This window comes from Ochotona princeps, chromosome 11 (genome assembly GCF_030435755.1).
Source record: "Ochotona princeps isolate mOchPri1 chromosome 11, mOchPri1.hap1, whole genome shotgun sequence".
Classification (NCBI taxonomy): Eukaryota; Metazoa; Chordata; class Mammalia; order Lagomorpha; family Ochotonidae; genus Ochotona; species Ochotona princeps.
In genome coordinates this window covers 47,359,017-47,374,561 of record NC_080842.1, presented here as the reverse complement: position 1 = coordinate 47,374,561, position 15,545 = coordinate 47,359,017, and the positions used below count along the sequence as shown (strand labels likewise).

At 40.8% G+C, this 15,545-nt stretch overlaps 1 protein-coding gene across 3 annotated transcripts in view; it reads right to left on the bottom strand.

Annotated features, from left to right (window-relative positions):
* Positions 1-10,916: 10,916 nt before the first annotated feature.
* Positions 10,917-15,545, bottom strand: part of ATP8A1 (ATPase phospholipid transporting 8A1) — a 221,276-nt gene continuing 216,647 nt past the window's right edge. For all 3 annotated transcript variants that reach the window (XM_058670152.1, XM_058670150.1, XM_058670153.1), the window contains 2 exons: positions 12,817-12,908; positions 10,917-11,257 (listed from right to left, as the gene is read on the bottom strand). In XM_058670152.1, the coding sequence (XP_058526135.1) occupies positions 11,160-11,257; positions 12,817-12,908 (190 nt within the window). In that variant the 3' untranslated portion in view covers positions 10,917-11,159. The remainder of the gene's footprint in view (positions 11,258-12,816; positions 12,909-15,545) is intronic.

The window sequence follows — 15,545 nt, the reverse complement described above, 5'->3', positions numbered from 1 at the left end:
CCTTATTTGCTCTTTGTGTTGAAAAATAAAACAAAGCAAAAACGTAAAATATATTCCCAGAACAACCCTGCCTCATTTTGCCCATCTTTTCCACCATAAGCCATGTCTTTGCATCTCCTTTTGTAATCATAGTGCTTCTGTTCCTACCAGATATAATTAACGTATTTTAAAAGTTTCTAACAGGAACAAATGACTGCTATATCCTGAGTCATCTCACAGCAACAGAACCAAATTGCTGTCCTTCTCCAATCAGTCTGATCCAGCATGTAACCCCACATCAATGCCCTGGAACAGCAAGAAGCAGTCAGAAGGAAACCAGTGACCCATTCCAATACTAGTACTCAGAGTCTGGATTGATGGGATAAGGGCACAGGTGTCAGCATCATGGCCTTTGAGTCCTCCATCAAGGACTTGCTCCTGCATTCCAAAAGACCAGTATAACAGGTGTATTATACTGCCCCTTACCACAGGCCTTGCATTTCTCCCGAATTACCTTGCCCCTAGGATGCAAGGTCTATCCAGGTCAGAAGGTCTGCCTACACTCCATTTTTTTGGAATTCCCCTATCCCTCTCTGGAACATCTCTAAACCCTTAAGGGTATAAAAAGCCCAGTCTGGGATGACGCTGTGGCTCACAGGTTAATCATGAACTCCATGGCTCCAGCACCCCATATGGGTGCCAGTTTGTTTTCCGGCTACTCCACTTCCCATCCAGCTCCCTGCTTATGGCCTAGGAAAGCAGTGGCTGATGGCCAAAGTCCTTAAGACCCTGCACCCATGTGGGAAACCTGGAAGAGGTTCCTGGCCCCCAGCTTTGGATCAATTCAGCTCTGGCCATGTGGTCATTCAGTGGAGTGAACCAGTGAATGGAAGACCTTTATCTCTTCTTCTCTTTGCAAATCTGCCTTTCAAATAAAAATAATCAGATTTTAAAATAAATAAATAAATAAATAAATAAATAAATAAATAAATAAATAAATAAAAATCACAGCCTATTGAGAGACTGGGCCTCAGTCATGTGGTTACTCCATCTAAACACAGCAGTGGGCAGCCCTCTGTGGATTCATTTTCCTTTTCTCTTCAATAGTAAATCTGATCTGACTGTGAATTCCTACCTTGTATTGCTCTGTTCTGCCTCTTTCTTAACAGGACCCAACTACTTGAGTCATCGTCACTGCCTGCCAAGTGCATTATCAGGCTGTTGGAATCCCAAGGACAGCCAGGACTCAAAGCCAGGCTGAGTTTGGGCATTGCAAGAAGCATCTTGATTAGTGTGCCAATACCCACTCTTAGGATGGATGTTGTGTCATAGTACATAGGTTAGTTTTCTATCAGTCTTTTCAAAGAGGAGTAGCTTTTGTCTATCTTATTTTTGCTTCTTCCTCTTATTTTAAAGATCTGCTTATTTGAAAGGCAGAGTTAGACAGAAGGAGACATACGCATACACGAAGATCTTCCATGCACTGTTTCATTCTCCAAATGATTGCAATGGCCCAGGGCTAGGCCAGTCCAGAATCAGGTGCCAGAAATTTCATTTGTGTCTCTCATATGGGTGTAGGGGTCAAAGCTCTTGGACCATTTTCCGCTTCTTTTTCCAGGTGCATTAGCAGGAAGCTGGATGGGAAGTGGAACAGCCAGACACAATCTCTTCCTATATGAGATGTCTGTGTCTTTGGCAGCAGTGAAACTCACTATGCCATAATGCCAACTCCTTGGCTATTTTCTTAACTACAGGTGTAGTCTTCTCATCTGTGAAATGGAGCTATCTTACTGTTAAGAGTTGTCCTGAGAAGTGAGACACATCCATCTCAAATGATTTGCATCCCAGTGGGGAGAGAGCCCTGCAACAAGCTGGTATCCAATAACAGGAAGCAGATGAAACATTTTAGAATGAAAACAAACCCACTGGAGGGACAGGAAACAGAAAGCATGGCTGAGTGATGGTTCTTGATAACACCAGGTGTTTGATATCTTGTCTGGCCAACTTCCCATTATTGCCTAGGTTAGGGAAACCTCCAATTGTGTTGGAGATTCCTACGTGTTAATTTATGTTTTCTGTTTCAGAGAACACTTAAAATGCTTTTTATTTCTTTGCCTTACTATGGTTTTTAATTCTAAAGACAAGGGATTAAATTTCCAATTGTCTAATTTTTTCCCTATTCTTTTCCACCATGATAGAGAATTTGCTAGTGACTTAAATCCACTGAACATTTACACAGATAACCAAAAAGATTTCTGATTTTTTTTTATTTTCTTAAAGATTTGCTTATTTTTATTGAAAAGTCAGATATATATAGAGAGAAAGTGTGAGGAGGGATTCGAACATCCTGTCTTGGCCTCTGCGCCATTTCCTGCTCCCTCTTCCCCACAGCTAGTGAAATTTGCACCCTCGAATTATGCACCAATCAGATGTAGCCTGTCATCTTACCTGCAAATCCCACTCCCCAATCTCTCTGGCGCCTCCCCTTAGTCTCTACCCACCTACCTGTGGCTCAGATAATGTTAGTCACCAGTCCCTGTGGCCAGCACACAGCCCACACAGCCCCTCTCTTCTCCTTCCCCCCCTCTCTTCCCTTCCCTTCTCCTGGCTCTTCCCCATCCTCCTCCATCTTGTCCCTTCCCCTGCCCTAGCAGCGCCCATCCTGCCACCATGGCAAGAGACGTGTCCCTTCCAATTTTTTCCCCCTCCACCCCCGCTCCCGTTCCTACCCTGCTGGAATAAAAGACCTACTAAGTACCTTGCTGCATCTGAGATTTAGGCTTGCAGTAAACTAGTTGTGAAAAGAGGACTTGGTTGTGGGAATTAGCTGCAAGTAACAAAGTAAGAACTGAAAGTGTGTTTAAAACCTAACAGGAGAGGCAGAAAGATCTTCCATCTGCTGGTTCACTCCCCAAGTGGCTGCAATGGCGGAAGCAAGTTGGAGGAAGCCAATCTGAAGCCAAGAACCAGGAGCTTCTTTCAAGTCCCCCATGTGGGTGCAGGGTCCTAAGGCTCTGGGCCATTCATCTTTATACGCTTTCCCAGGCCACCAGCAGGGAGCTGGATGGGATGCGAAGCAGCTGGGAAGCGATCAGGTGCCCATATGGGATGAAAGGTGAGGATTCTAGCTGCTAGGCTACTGCCCTGGGGCCCTTCTTCTTTTTTTAAAAGATTTATTTTTATTGGAAACACAGCTCAGATTTATGCAGAGAAGGATATACAAAGACCTTCCATATGCTGGTTCACTCCCCAAGTGACTAAAATGGCCAGAGCTGAGCCAATCTAAAGCCAGGAGCCAGGAACTTCTTCGGGATCGCTCATGTGGGTGCAGGTTCCCAAGACTTTGGGCCATCCTCTACTGCTTTCCTAGGCTACAAGCAGGGAGCTGGAAGGGAAGTGGAACATCTGGGACATGAACCTGCTTGCAGAGGATTAGCCAATTGAACTATTTTAGCAGCCCCAGAGAAAGATTTCTGAGAGTATACTCAAGGGGCCTTCCAAAAGCTAATGGAAATATGAAATGTTTATTTTGTTGCAAAAAATTTGAAATCCATGGATAAGTTTTTCCTAGTACACATTTTTCATTTTGAAACCATCTCATACACTCACAACTGAAAATTTGATACATTTCATGGAGTTGGATTCAGTTCATTTTTGCACAACGTAAAAGGTTTATTTAGTTTATGTCCAGGAAAAATAAGCATTTATAGTCATGTTAAAACTACTGAGAGGAAACTTGACATTTTTATTTTCAATGAAACATTCACTATTAAGTGAAATTATTCTGACGAAATTCTTATTTGAATTGTGAGTTACATAGTTTATGCTTTAGAGTCATAAACACTGAAAGGCAAAAAAAAATATTGTATGTTTTCAACTATTTTTATTAGCTTACTTGTGAAAATGTCCAGGTATGGAAGACCTTTTTTTGGTTAAAGTGAGGTGGTTGTGTGTTGCTGGCATGGAGCTTTAGGTGTGAGATGTCATAAGTATGCAAAAATAATCTGTAAGAGGGGATGACATATTGAATTTATGGGACTGCACGTGCTTCAGGTTTTCTGCTTTCCTCTGGTAGCATCAGCAGGCACCATCAAACACAAGGTCAGCATAAGCAGTGATTTGGAGTTGAATGGGATCAAATTAACACAATTCACAGGTAGCATTTCTGGAGGTTTTCACGGAGACCCACGGCCAGTGTTTGACACTGGAGGTCGTGGAGAACACAGAACTGAAGATGAGGCAAGCTGGCCTCCTGGTATGATCGCCTCTCCTGGGGCCTGGCGGCGTGGCCTAGCGGCTAAAAGTCCTCGTCTTGAAAGCCCCGGGATCCTATATGGGCGCCGGTTCTAATCCCGGCAGCTCCGCTTCCCATCCAGCTCCCTGCCTGTGGCCTGGGAAAGCAGTCGAGGACGGCCCAAAGCTTTGGGACCCTGCACCCGCGTGGGAGGCCAGGAAGAGGTTCCAGGTTCCCGGCTTCGGGTTGGCACACCGGCCTGTTGCGGCTCACTTGGGGAGTGAAACATCGGATGGAAGATCTTCCTCTCTGTCTCACCTCCTCTCTGTATATCCGGCTTTCCAATAATAATAATAATAATAAATCTTCAAAAAAAGATCGCCTCTCCTGAGCCAGTCCTATTCTAGCCATTTATCAGACTGCAGCTTCAGTTGTTTCTCTTTCTCCTCAGGATGCTTGTTCAGACACAGCAACTTCCCCTATTTCTGATGTTGCCAATACACTCATCCCATGGGCTCAGTTTTACGATTTTTTGTTACTTCCTTCAAACGTTACCGATGAAACTTGACAACTCACCCATGAATTTGTGAAATGATGCAGACTTCAAAATACATTTCTCTGATTGGTAGCACCTAATATAAGGTACAAAAAAACCTCTGCAATATGTATAAATGAGATTTATATCTTACGATTTTATAATCATTGATGACATTGTGTACTCCTACCGAAGAGTGGTCTTTCTACATTTTATATGAAGGACATTTTAGAGTATCAATAGCCTGTGATTAAAAATCAAACTGAAAGTAAGTATTTCCCCTCCAAAATAGAAAATAAAGAAAGGAGGAGGGAAGAGAGTATTGTTACGAGGACTGCATATTTGAAATGCATTAAGACCGTGGTCTTCATGTTAATAAACAAAATATGTATAAAAAATTAAGGGATCCACTCCCAGACCTTCACCACAAACCATTAATACGAGCAACAAGGACTATACCCCAACTGCCAAGGAGGCCACAGGGAATTGGATACCCTCGGAGGCCGAGTACTCCGAGGTCACCCACCCCCAACCGGAGCTTCCCCAGGGGATGGAAGAAGTCCAAACACTACCGCGCAAAAACCAACGTCATCGGAAAGACAACCAGAAGCCCTGAGCGGTCCGCAGACACAGAAGAACAATAAATGTCCTTCGGGACCAGGGAGGAGAGCTTTCTCTGGTCCGAACCTGGCTCCACCTCTGGACCCCCACCCTCCCTCGCAATGACCATCGGGATCGCTCCAAAAACCCCTCACAGCAAACAATCATACAAACTAAAAAAAAAAAAACCTAAAATAAATAGACAAACAACAGAAAGTAGAGCTTGAAATCTGACAGGAAAGAGCTGGCGTGGATTGGCTCATGCCTTGCTGGGTGGGACACAAAGATTAGTCACTCCTCACCATGGTGTTGAGGATTTTCCTGCACACCCCCCCCCCCAAAAAAAATGTTCTGCACCTTAAATGTCGACAAATATCTTGTTAGAGTTACAAGCCAGTCTAGATTATCCCAAAATCTGCCAAGATCAACAAAATTATACTTCAACACAACAAATGGCTAAATACTAAAATGAAATAGGCACGAGACAACTAAATGGTACCCTATAGCCATTTTAAGGTATATAGCAGCCAGTCCGGTCCTGTATATAAACTAAAATTGAGATGTCAATGAGCTAATCATAGGTTGTGGTTAGGACTGTTTTTTTTTTTTTGTTTGTTTGTTTTTTAACATACTGGTTACTCAAAACCATGTCAATTCCATAATATTGCAAATTGCTGTTGATGTTATATTGGAACTCTTAATTGACTGTGATGATATTATACCAGCTCTGACTTCGGACCAGAAATGGTCTCCCCAAAAAACTGTTCAACCCATCTGGACAATAAGTAGCTGGACTCCATGCTTGGTATATATTTACAAGGAAAGAATCTTGATTGAACTTGAACTGTAATGCTGCATCAAGGTGGAGGAATCCACCAGGGGGGAGGGGAGGGGAGGGGTGGGGGGATTCCCAGAGCCTATGAAACTGTCACATAATGCATAACATTAATAAAAAAAAAATTAAGGGATCCATTCACTATGAATTAGTGAATCCATGAATTAGGGATCCATTCGCCATGAATTAGTTGTTTACTTGCAAGCTGATTTCAATCCATACTGAGGGGTTTCACTGAAAAGAGATTTTAAAAAATGCAGTGATTTTTTTTATTAGAATTTATTACTCACCAAAACAACACCTCTTATTAGAGTTGATACACACCATTTCATAGTTCACGTAGCTGGATTAAAGCAAAGTGATATGTGTATGTCATTGGAGTTGCAAATAAAAATATGTTATAAAAGTTCTTAGATGGAAATATCTCCCCAGAATGTGGATTTAATGATTTGATATGGCAATATCATTTCTAAAACTAACAATCAAAGCTTCAACAACTTTCTTTTATGCAATGGTAAAGTTTATTTCATTATAATAACAATTAGCAAACAAAATGTTTGAAATTTGTGGTTTAAAACATGCACATTCACAAAAGGCCAAAGACACGTAACACTGCATAGAAATGAATATTACTCAATTGTAACAACTATTTATAAAACACAGTGCATCGAACATCAAGATAACAGACCTGAGAAAACCACGAGGATCACAGAGTCTCCACTCATGCAGCGTCACAACGCCTACAGCAGCTTCAGCAGGAATGGTGTTGCATGGAGCTGAGGACATGACTTTGTACTGAAAACTGCAGTTTCCCATGGTAGCTGCCTGCCAGGGCTGCCTCTATTTGAACCATATCAATTAGAAAAATATGAAAAGTGAAACTTGAAGTAGTTAGACAACAGGTTTTTAATTTTTTTTGAATGCATTTATGGCTTCTTTTCTAGAACCATGAAACTTAAAACTTTACTTTTTAAATATTCAGCAAGAGCAGACTTAACCCATGGAGAGCTGCTGCTAATTCAAAATAAGCAAATGTAAGACCTCAGTTTGTCTCCACTTCAGGGAGATTTATCTGCTGAGAAGTTACATTTTTTAGAGGCAAGCAAAACAAAAGCTTCAATTAAAGTTGCTCAAATTTGTTTATAAAATAATCTACTTATAAAAACATGTTGTGTGGAGGACCAATTAATTTGTCCGCTGAACATTAAATTCCAGGTAGGCCAGGATAGATTTTTATAAGGCAGAACTAAACATGAAGATTTATTAGCAATAGCCATGCATTGGCCTGGATCACTTTAAATATTAATTCATGCAAACCATAAACCTATCAAAAAACACAGCTGCTCTCAAACAGAAAATAAATCATGATGAAAATGGAAAATATTTATTTTATTTCCCTCAAAATTTAATCTACATTTCAGTGTAAAAGCTGTTGAAGGTTAATTAAAATGCAGCAAAGGATAACCAAGTTCCACAAGCCACTACAGTTATTTTAATGTGAGAAAAATCAGACTACGGTATCTTCAAGAGGCATTATAGAAATGTTAATCATTAAAAAGCATTTATTAGGCACTGAACTGTATGGTGTTACCTTCAGAATCCATCAAAAGAATCCCATAGTGAAGTGAATGAGTCGGTCATCTCCTGATACATTTTGTAAATGATTATTTATAAGATTTTAGATTGACTTAATGAAATAATTTATAAACTGGGAACTATCAAAGGGTAACTGCATAAAAATAAACACCAATGACTTTTTAGCTTGTTAATAATTAGGATACTGTTTTAAATAACCAAAAACATGAAATACACATATCTGACTTTCTAACTAGCATTGATTTCCTGAAAGAACATTTTAAGTGACTGCTGCAAGTTTTGGAGAACGCACATATGGTAGAAGAAATGACAGTGTGACTTGCACATGGAATATTTAGAATGCTGAACTGCAAAATCAATTAATGATCAGAATATAAATTGATACCTTAGAATTTAATTTTCCCTCTAGAAATCCAGAGGACTCACTATATCCAGTCGTGATTATACCATGCCTGTAAATGGCACTCCTTGCTTTTCAGAATACACATTCACTAAGCTTCATTACAAAAGGTTCTCCATTGGGTGTGCCGCGATGCTGAGCACAGAGTGGAAATGGGAGGATGGGAAGTTAATCTATCAGATTAAATCTGCTATGTTCCTGAGAAACACTGGTTTCCTGCGAATAACTTCTATAATATAGCATCTTTATGGGTGTGAACCATCAATAAATTTTTATATGTGTATATAAAACGCTTAGAAAGTTCATGCTTAATACTACAACTGTTACTCTTCCACATGAGAGAAGCAATTTCCCACTTTTCAATGTTAAAATTATGAGGATTTTTCTACTTTAAGTAGCATTTCCTATTTTTCAGGACATTTCAGCAAACACTGTAAAGCAACCATGTGAGCATTGCCTGAGTCCCTATAAGGGACTTTTAAGGGAAGGGTCTATGTCCTTTATTTCAGAAAATATATCTTCAAAGTTACTTCACTGTTCGTTCTAATCCTAGTAAAGTCATGTGGCATTCTTCCCATGAAGGAAGTTTAAAAATACCAGAGCATTTCTAATTTAACATTATAAAGTGAATACAACTGCAATGATGAATTTTAAATTTTTATCCAGGAGGTCATCCCTTATTTTCTTGTCTGACCCGAGAAGCAAAGAGATTGACTTGATCATTCAAAAAGAGGACCTCAGAACAAAAAGGCCTAAAACAGGCACATTTCATTTTTGAGATCACAGTGTCAGACACTAAATTACTATCTAGGAGAATTTTAGGCTTGAAAAGCTCTACTGAAATAATCCACAGTTCAAGATAAAAATTAAACTTTGTTTCCATATTGAAGTCAGAAAATTCAGTTCTGCTAGAACTACCATGATTTTGGAGAGAGGAGGCCACAGGTCCAGGGCCCAGCTGTTCTCTGGCATTGCTGTGACATGCTTTCCGGAAGGTGTACTTCATTCTTGCTGACTGAGTTTTGTGGTTTGACCTCAACTCTCACTGCTGAGAGGCCCAGGAAAAGCAGCTCTGAATGTCCATTCAGTGGATGGTAAGAGGTCTGTGGCTTCAGAACATTGAATATGACCTTCAACTCTACACCTGTGGTCTTACAGATGTTTTGATTTATGCCTCTTTCACTCTGAACCCCGCACAGGAAGGGTCTGGGAAGAGGAGGATTGAACTTGTTGTTCCCTGTAGGTTAGAATTATGTCTGTATGTTATAATCTTTTATTTGTACAAAATGGAGAGGCACACAGGGCACTAAATAACCACAAGTACAGAGAAGGAAACGATATACACCCTAATTTTAACTCTAGATTGAGCAAAAGAGCAAAAAGAATACGAAATGATTAAACTCAAGGGGTGATTCAGAAAATCTTTCAATTCCAGATGATTTTCCTTTTGTTAAAAAGAAGAAGTTCTACCTATTTGCAGGTTAAGTCCACTGAGAGGCAATCGGACTTCTGAAAAAGGCAAAGAGTTTGCTTCAGCCTCGGAAATGTATCTGAAAATGAGCATTCCTTTTTTCTTTTTAACTGAAAATATTTGCTTTAAAAATAGTGTAGAAAACTGGTGGCCAATTCTTCTTCAATGTTGGTAGCAAAATAGGCATTTTTAGGACATGTCTCAGAAATGCTGAAGATAAACTAGACATTCATTTCAAATACGCGAATAAAATCCACGCACGACAAGTGTTCTCTGTAAAGGTACAGGCTTGAGTTAAATGGGTGTTTTCAAAACACGGCAAGTGCACCACTGCTTTATCCCAACAATCAGCCTGTGGGCAATTTGAGGAACTGCTTGCTAAGTGATTGGTGATGTTAACTATGGGTCTCAAGCACAGGGACCATCACAGTCACACTGAGTTTGCTACCCAGGACAGCAGGCATCTCCAGGGGAGCAAGTGAGAAAACCAAGACGCATCACAAGAGCCGAGCCTGTGTACATGACAGAAGCCCATGCATTTACCAAACATGTTATCAGACACCTAGACAGAAGACTGGGAAACGCCACATAAATAGGTAAGCCTATTCTTCTTAAGAGGGAGAACTTAAAGACAAAGTGACATCACACCATCTACAGCAGAAGCTAGATTTTTAAAGGGTGACAAAATGTCCCCAGAAGTGACAGAGACACAAACACAATTTTGAAGATCAGCAGTTAGTGACGGAGCCACGGGAACACTGGTGCCCTCCCACAGGTCAACAAGACAGACAACAAAGCAGCATTTGTAAGGCCGAAGGTGCAACATCGCAGATTTTAGTAGCCGATGCCTTGAAACGGTCATTTTGCAAAATCACTCTTATACTGGGAAGTCAAGCATGCAGATCTCACAGCAGGACTCGAAGTAAGCTTTCTCTGAAATTTCTGAGCAAATGACTACCGAGTGAGAAATCTCCACCCTGAACTTCTTTGGCAAACTTTTATCAAGACAGTTTTTGACACAAACACAAAGTAATAACAATGCCTCGTTCAGAAATGCTCAGTAAGTTGAGTCAAATCCTTCACGCTGATTAGTTTCAGCACATGCATGTCTGGTTATCAAGAGTCCCTTTTAACTTCATATCACTGCAGAGTTGTTGCAATGCTTAGTCACTGTGGGGCAGAGCCAATAAACTGATAGTTACAGTCTAATGGTGTGAGAACGCCGACCTATTTCCATTTGAGAAAGCACTCTGGTGAGATACAAGGTCATTTTCAACTGCTTTTTACAAAGACTTAGCAAAGACTTTAAAAATCGGAGAGCGATGATGTTACAGTATAGTCGCACAGTGCTCATGTCTATGACATACACGCATCTGCAGGTCCACCCATGAGACAAGCCCAGATCCACCTGTCTTCCCCGTGGACCCAGATGAACCGGGTTGGCAGACTGGTGACGACCTGTAGCTCTCCTTGGAGACAGAGCTGGGCCTGCCTCCCTGCCCCTTGCCATCACCATTCGTCAGGCCTCTGTTTTGTGGTGTCATAGGCTCTAATCACTTCAGATTGTGAAACGATCCCATTTTCATCTTGAGAGAAGGCATACCCATCTGCAATGAAAAGCAATGGAAATCATCATCATGAAGTTGCTAGGAATCAATGTTGGTCGGAGTTTTGAGTAGTCGTTTTACTTTAAAACTTTTTTTTTTTTTGCATTTTAACTATTTTTAAAGGTTTTTTTTGAAAGGCAGACTAGGAGAGGGAGAAGGTGAGAGAAAATGAATCTTCCATCTGCTGATTCACCCATCAAATGCCTGCAACAGGTGAAACCAGGAGGCTGGAGTTCAGCCCTGGGTCTCCCACACGGGTGCCAGGAGCTCAAGTACTCAAGCCATCACCTGCCATGTCCCAGGACGCCCATTAGCAGAAAACCAGAAAAGCGTCCTAACTGCTGTGCCGAAGGTCCATGCTTTGAGTCCTCATTTTGTAACTTGAGGAACTTATGTGTCTGTTTCACCTTCAAAAGGACAGGGACACTGATTTATCACGTCCTGGAAATACACAGACTCAAGTTGAAGACGAATTACAGGATGCTTTTTGGTTGTGGCTTGGAGTCTATGAATTCCTCCCAGAAGCCTAGGCAGGCACCCTCTACACCCGAATCCTCAGCCTCTGCAGTTCAACTCCCCTAATTTGTTGCTTCATCATCACTAGGGAAAGTAAAGGAGTAAAGTAGGCATGTACATTTCTTTTTACATCTTTTTACGTATGTTGTTTGGGAATGAGAAGGAAGGAAAAATGATATATGGATGAGGGGAGGTGCACAGCAATAAGCTGATTCAATCATCCAACATGTCTGCATATATATAGCATCCTATTGCACCTCATAAACACATGCAATTCTTAGTGGACAATTCAAAAGTTGCAGGAGAGGAAATGAAAACAAACGCAGCTGTTAAAGGAGGAAAAGAAGTCTCCTGCCGTCACGTGTCATGCCCCATGGGAGATGTCCCAGCATGGGCAGAGGGGGCGTGGGGTAAGAGCTGACCCCCAGGGAACTCACAGCCTTAGAACAGGCCACTTGAAATACGACATACAAAAGCATTCAACATAAGGATATCTAAATGAAAATAAATCATATATGGAAACAATATGACATTAAAGATATTTTATGAACTCCAATTGACTATGGGACTTTAAATATTATATTCCTCCTCAGATCCTTGAAATGCTAAAGGGGCAAAATACCTAATGACTTCTCACAACTCTAAATATTCATAAATATTTTTGAAGGGGAAAATACATGTTTCCCTGTGCTTCTTAAAAGATGAAGAGTCTTTAGGGAAGTTCTCCGAGTAGAAAAGATAACAATGTGGTGTTCACTTTTAAGGCAAGATTATTTTACTGGTTCTTGTAAGATTTAAGGACACGCAGAATGTGAAAATATTATTGCTTTTTCTTTAAGCAAGATTTTAAAATGCTCTCTTTGGGTAAAAGCAAGATGACTGTGCCCAGAGGACTCTAACCATTTGCCAGTTACATTCCACGCTGCAAAGGACAACTTATTTTAGGTGTTAAACAGCTAAATACCTGCAAAATGCCACTCTAATAAATGTTCTAATAGAGTTATGGCAAAGAATTTATTTAAAATGAGTATGTTGACACTTACGGAGCAGGTTTTGTTGCAGTGATTCGGACCGGTACAGGTTCACATGGTTCTTCTTAAATACATTCTTGAGCAGCTGCGCTCGCTCGGTGAGGCTGTGGAGCAGGTGCAAACATGAGAAACGAATTCTCAGCTCTGCACAGCCCAAGTATGCTCACAGGACTGCCAGAGTCTGACTCAAACAAAAGGTCATTTGAAAAAATCTAGCCTAGCGATTCTTTTTACCCCATTTTCTCAAACAACAAATGACATTTCCAGTATTTAGACAGGCCATTTTTTCCCCCTATAGTCAAAGGGGGAGCTTTGTTCCTAATAATCTAATAAACAGATTTCCTCACACCCTCTACACTCACATTTAAATCCAATGATATAGAACCTGCACAACACAATTAATAAAAAATACAAAACCATCCAGTAGTCTTTGCTCCTAAAAGCTTGGTTTATTTAGTACATGGATTCTAATTATGGCATTTGTAGAGTTAAAAATTAAACAATTACTGCATATTTTTTGTAGTTGGCATAAATTTTAGTAGAAAATGGTATTTTCTGTTATGTTAAAGACATCCTAAAAGCTACCTAAGAAATTTCCAAAGATTTTTTTTTAATTAGAAAGAAATTCATTGTGGCTCTCACAGGGACAAAAGGTGTTCCCTTAATTCCATTTTAAAAATTAACTTTTAAGAAAATAACGATAGTAGGTGAATAACAAGGAACGTATTTGTTCTTCCTCCAGAGATACAAACCTACATAATGACACGTGCACCTTCTACAAGCACAATGAAAAAGTAATGCCTCACTTTGCTCACTGCACATTGGACTGAGTCTCACACAGTAGGGACTCAAGTATTTGTTGGATAAATGGGTTTGAGTAATTCTGGAAGCGCACTTAACAGACACTGGGCTCAACAATCCTGATCGTGCCACTTCGCTCGCGGTTGAGTTACAAAACTTTGCTTTTATATGAAGAACACTAAGCGTGTGAGGAGCAAATAAGTCATCCATATGTGCTGCCGAAAGTGTTTATGCCATTTTGTTTTAATAACTGGAACTGATTCAGTTGAAAAGTTTCCATCCTGTGTTTTTCCCACTATAAAGCTTTAGTGTAACTGCTATAAATTATGTGACTTCTGTATTTTGCCAGTTTGTGGAGGCTCTGAAATGGAACAATCTTTATCATATACAAAAAAAGGTCCCCTACAAAATGAGCTCATTGTGTAAATGAACTATACAAACATTTAGCCAGAAACTGAAGGCAAAATATTTAGAAATGCTGACATTTGCAGTAATCTTCCACATATAGTTTTTTTTTTTAAGTCTAGAGATGTTAACTAGTATTTATTAGGCATAGTTTATTGTCATTGGGAATAAGATGCATTAAGGCGAGAAAATGAATTAACCTAAGACTCTAGCAGTTCTGCAAATAGCTGTAAAGCTTATTTTTGACAGGGAGATAAACGGATAAGGGGAATGCAAAAGGACCCTCTTTTTTACTGAGTCACTTTTCTTTCCCCACTCATCTCTTTAAATGATCTAACATTACAGACCCCGGACCCTGAGGGACACTAAAATATGTAACTGCTTTGAGGAGGTGTGTAGCCTTAGCCGCAGGTGGTCTGGCTTGCTTAACAGGCCTGCAGCGGAGGGGCTGCTGGACGGCTCTGGTGTCCAGCCCTGAAGGGGCTGCAGGAGACTTGCAGAGCGCAGCGTGTCACTGTGCCGCCTTCCCTTGCCCAAACACATTTTCCAGGTTTCAGGCCCGCCGTGCTGATGTGTGGCACTGCAGCCCTGCAGTACTCAGCAGACCGAAGAATTGTGGAACTGAATAACAGAATTCTGTTTTGTGACAGTTCTTCTAAAGCTTTCCTTCACTCAGCTATTTTGAGTCAATGTCCAGTGAATATATGTGCAAGTTGTGTGTACGTGTTTGAAACAATACCAAAGTCTCTTTCTCTGGAAAGTAGCACATCGCGGCAGAGTGTGAGTCTTTTTTTTTTTTTTTTTTTTTTTTTGGTTTAGCTTTGAGTCTGCCACATCTTAGGTCACCAAAGACACCCCTTTCTACGTAACAGGAGGACAATACTCAGCTCTCAGACAGACTGCAGATTTGTTAGCACAGTGGCTGACACCCAGGAAGCACTCCACACATGCTGGTCCCTTCCACCAGTATCCTCTCAGATCCCGAGGGGAGTTTAGTAGAAAACAGAGATCATCAAAAAACAAAAGATAATCCTTTTCTTAAAAAGTAGTTAGCAAGCCAATTAAAATGTATTTATTTGAGATAGAGGGAGGGAGCAAGAGAGGGGAAGAAGAGGCTGAGTCGGGGAGAAGACATGGCGAGAGGAAAGGGGAGAGGAAAGGGGAAAGAGCAGACGGAGAGAGAGAGACCGTACTCACAAGTGCTTGTTCATAACCCAAATGCCTGCAGCCACCACAATGAAGCTAGAAACCAGGAACTCAATCCATGTCTCCCTTATGGATGGCAAGACCCAAATGTTGGGGGCATTACCTGCTGCCCCCCAGGAAGGAAACCATAATTAAGAGTGCTTCTGGGACTTGAATTCAGGCACTCCATCATGGTATGTGGGCATTCCAAGCAGCGTCTTAACTATTGCACCAAACATCTACTCCTTAGGCTTATAGTTAACCTTACCTCAATGCAAGATGCCCATTGCTACACATGAGTCTGAATTTAATGCACCCATCCCACCTCTTTAATAAGAAAACTGTTTGGT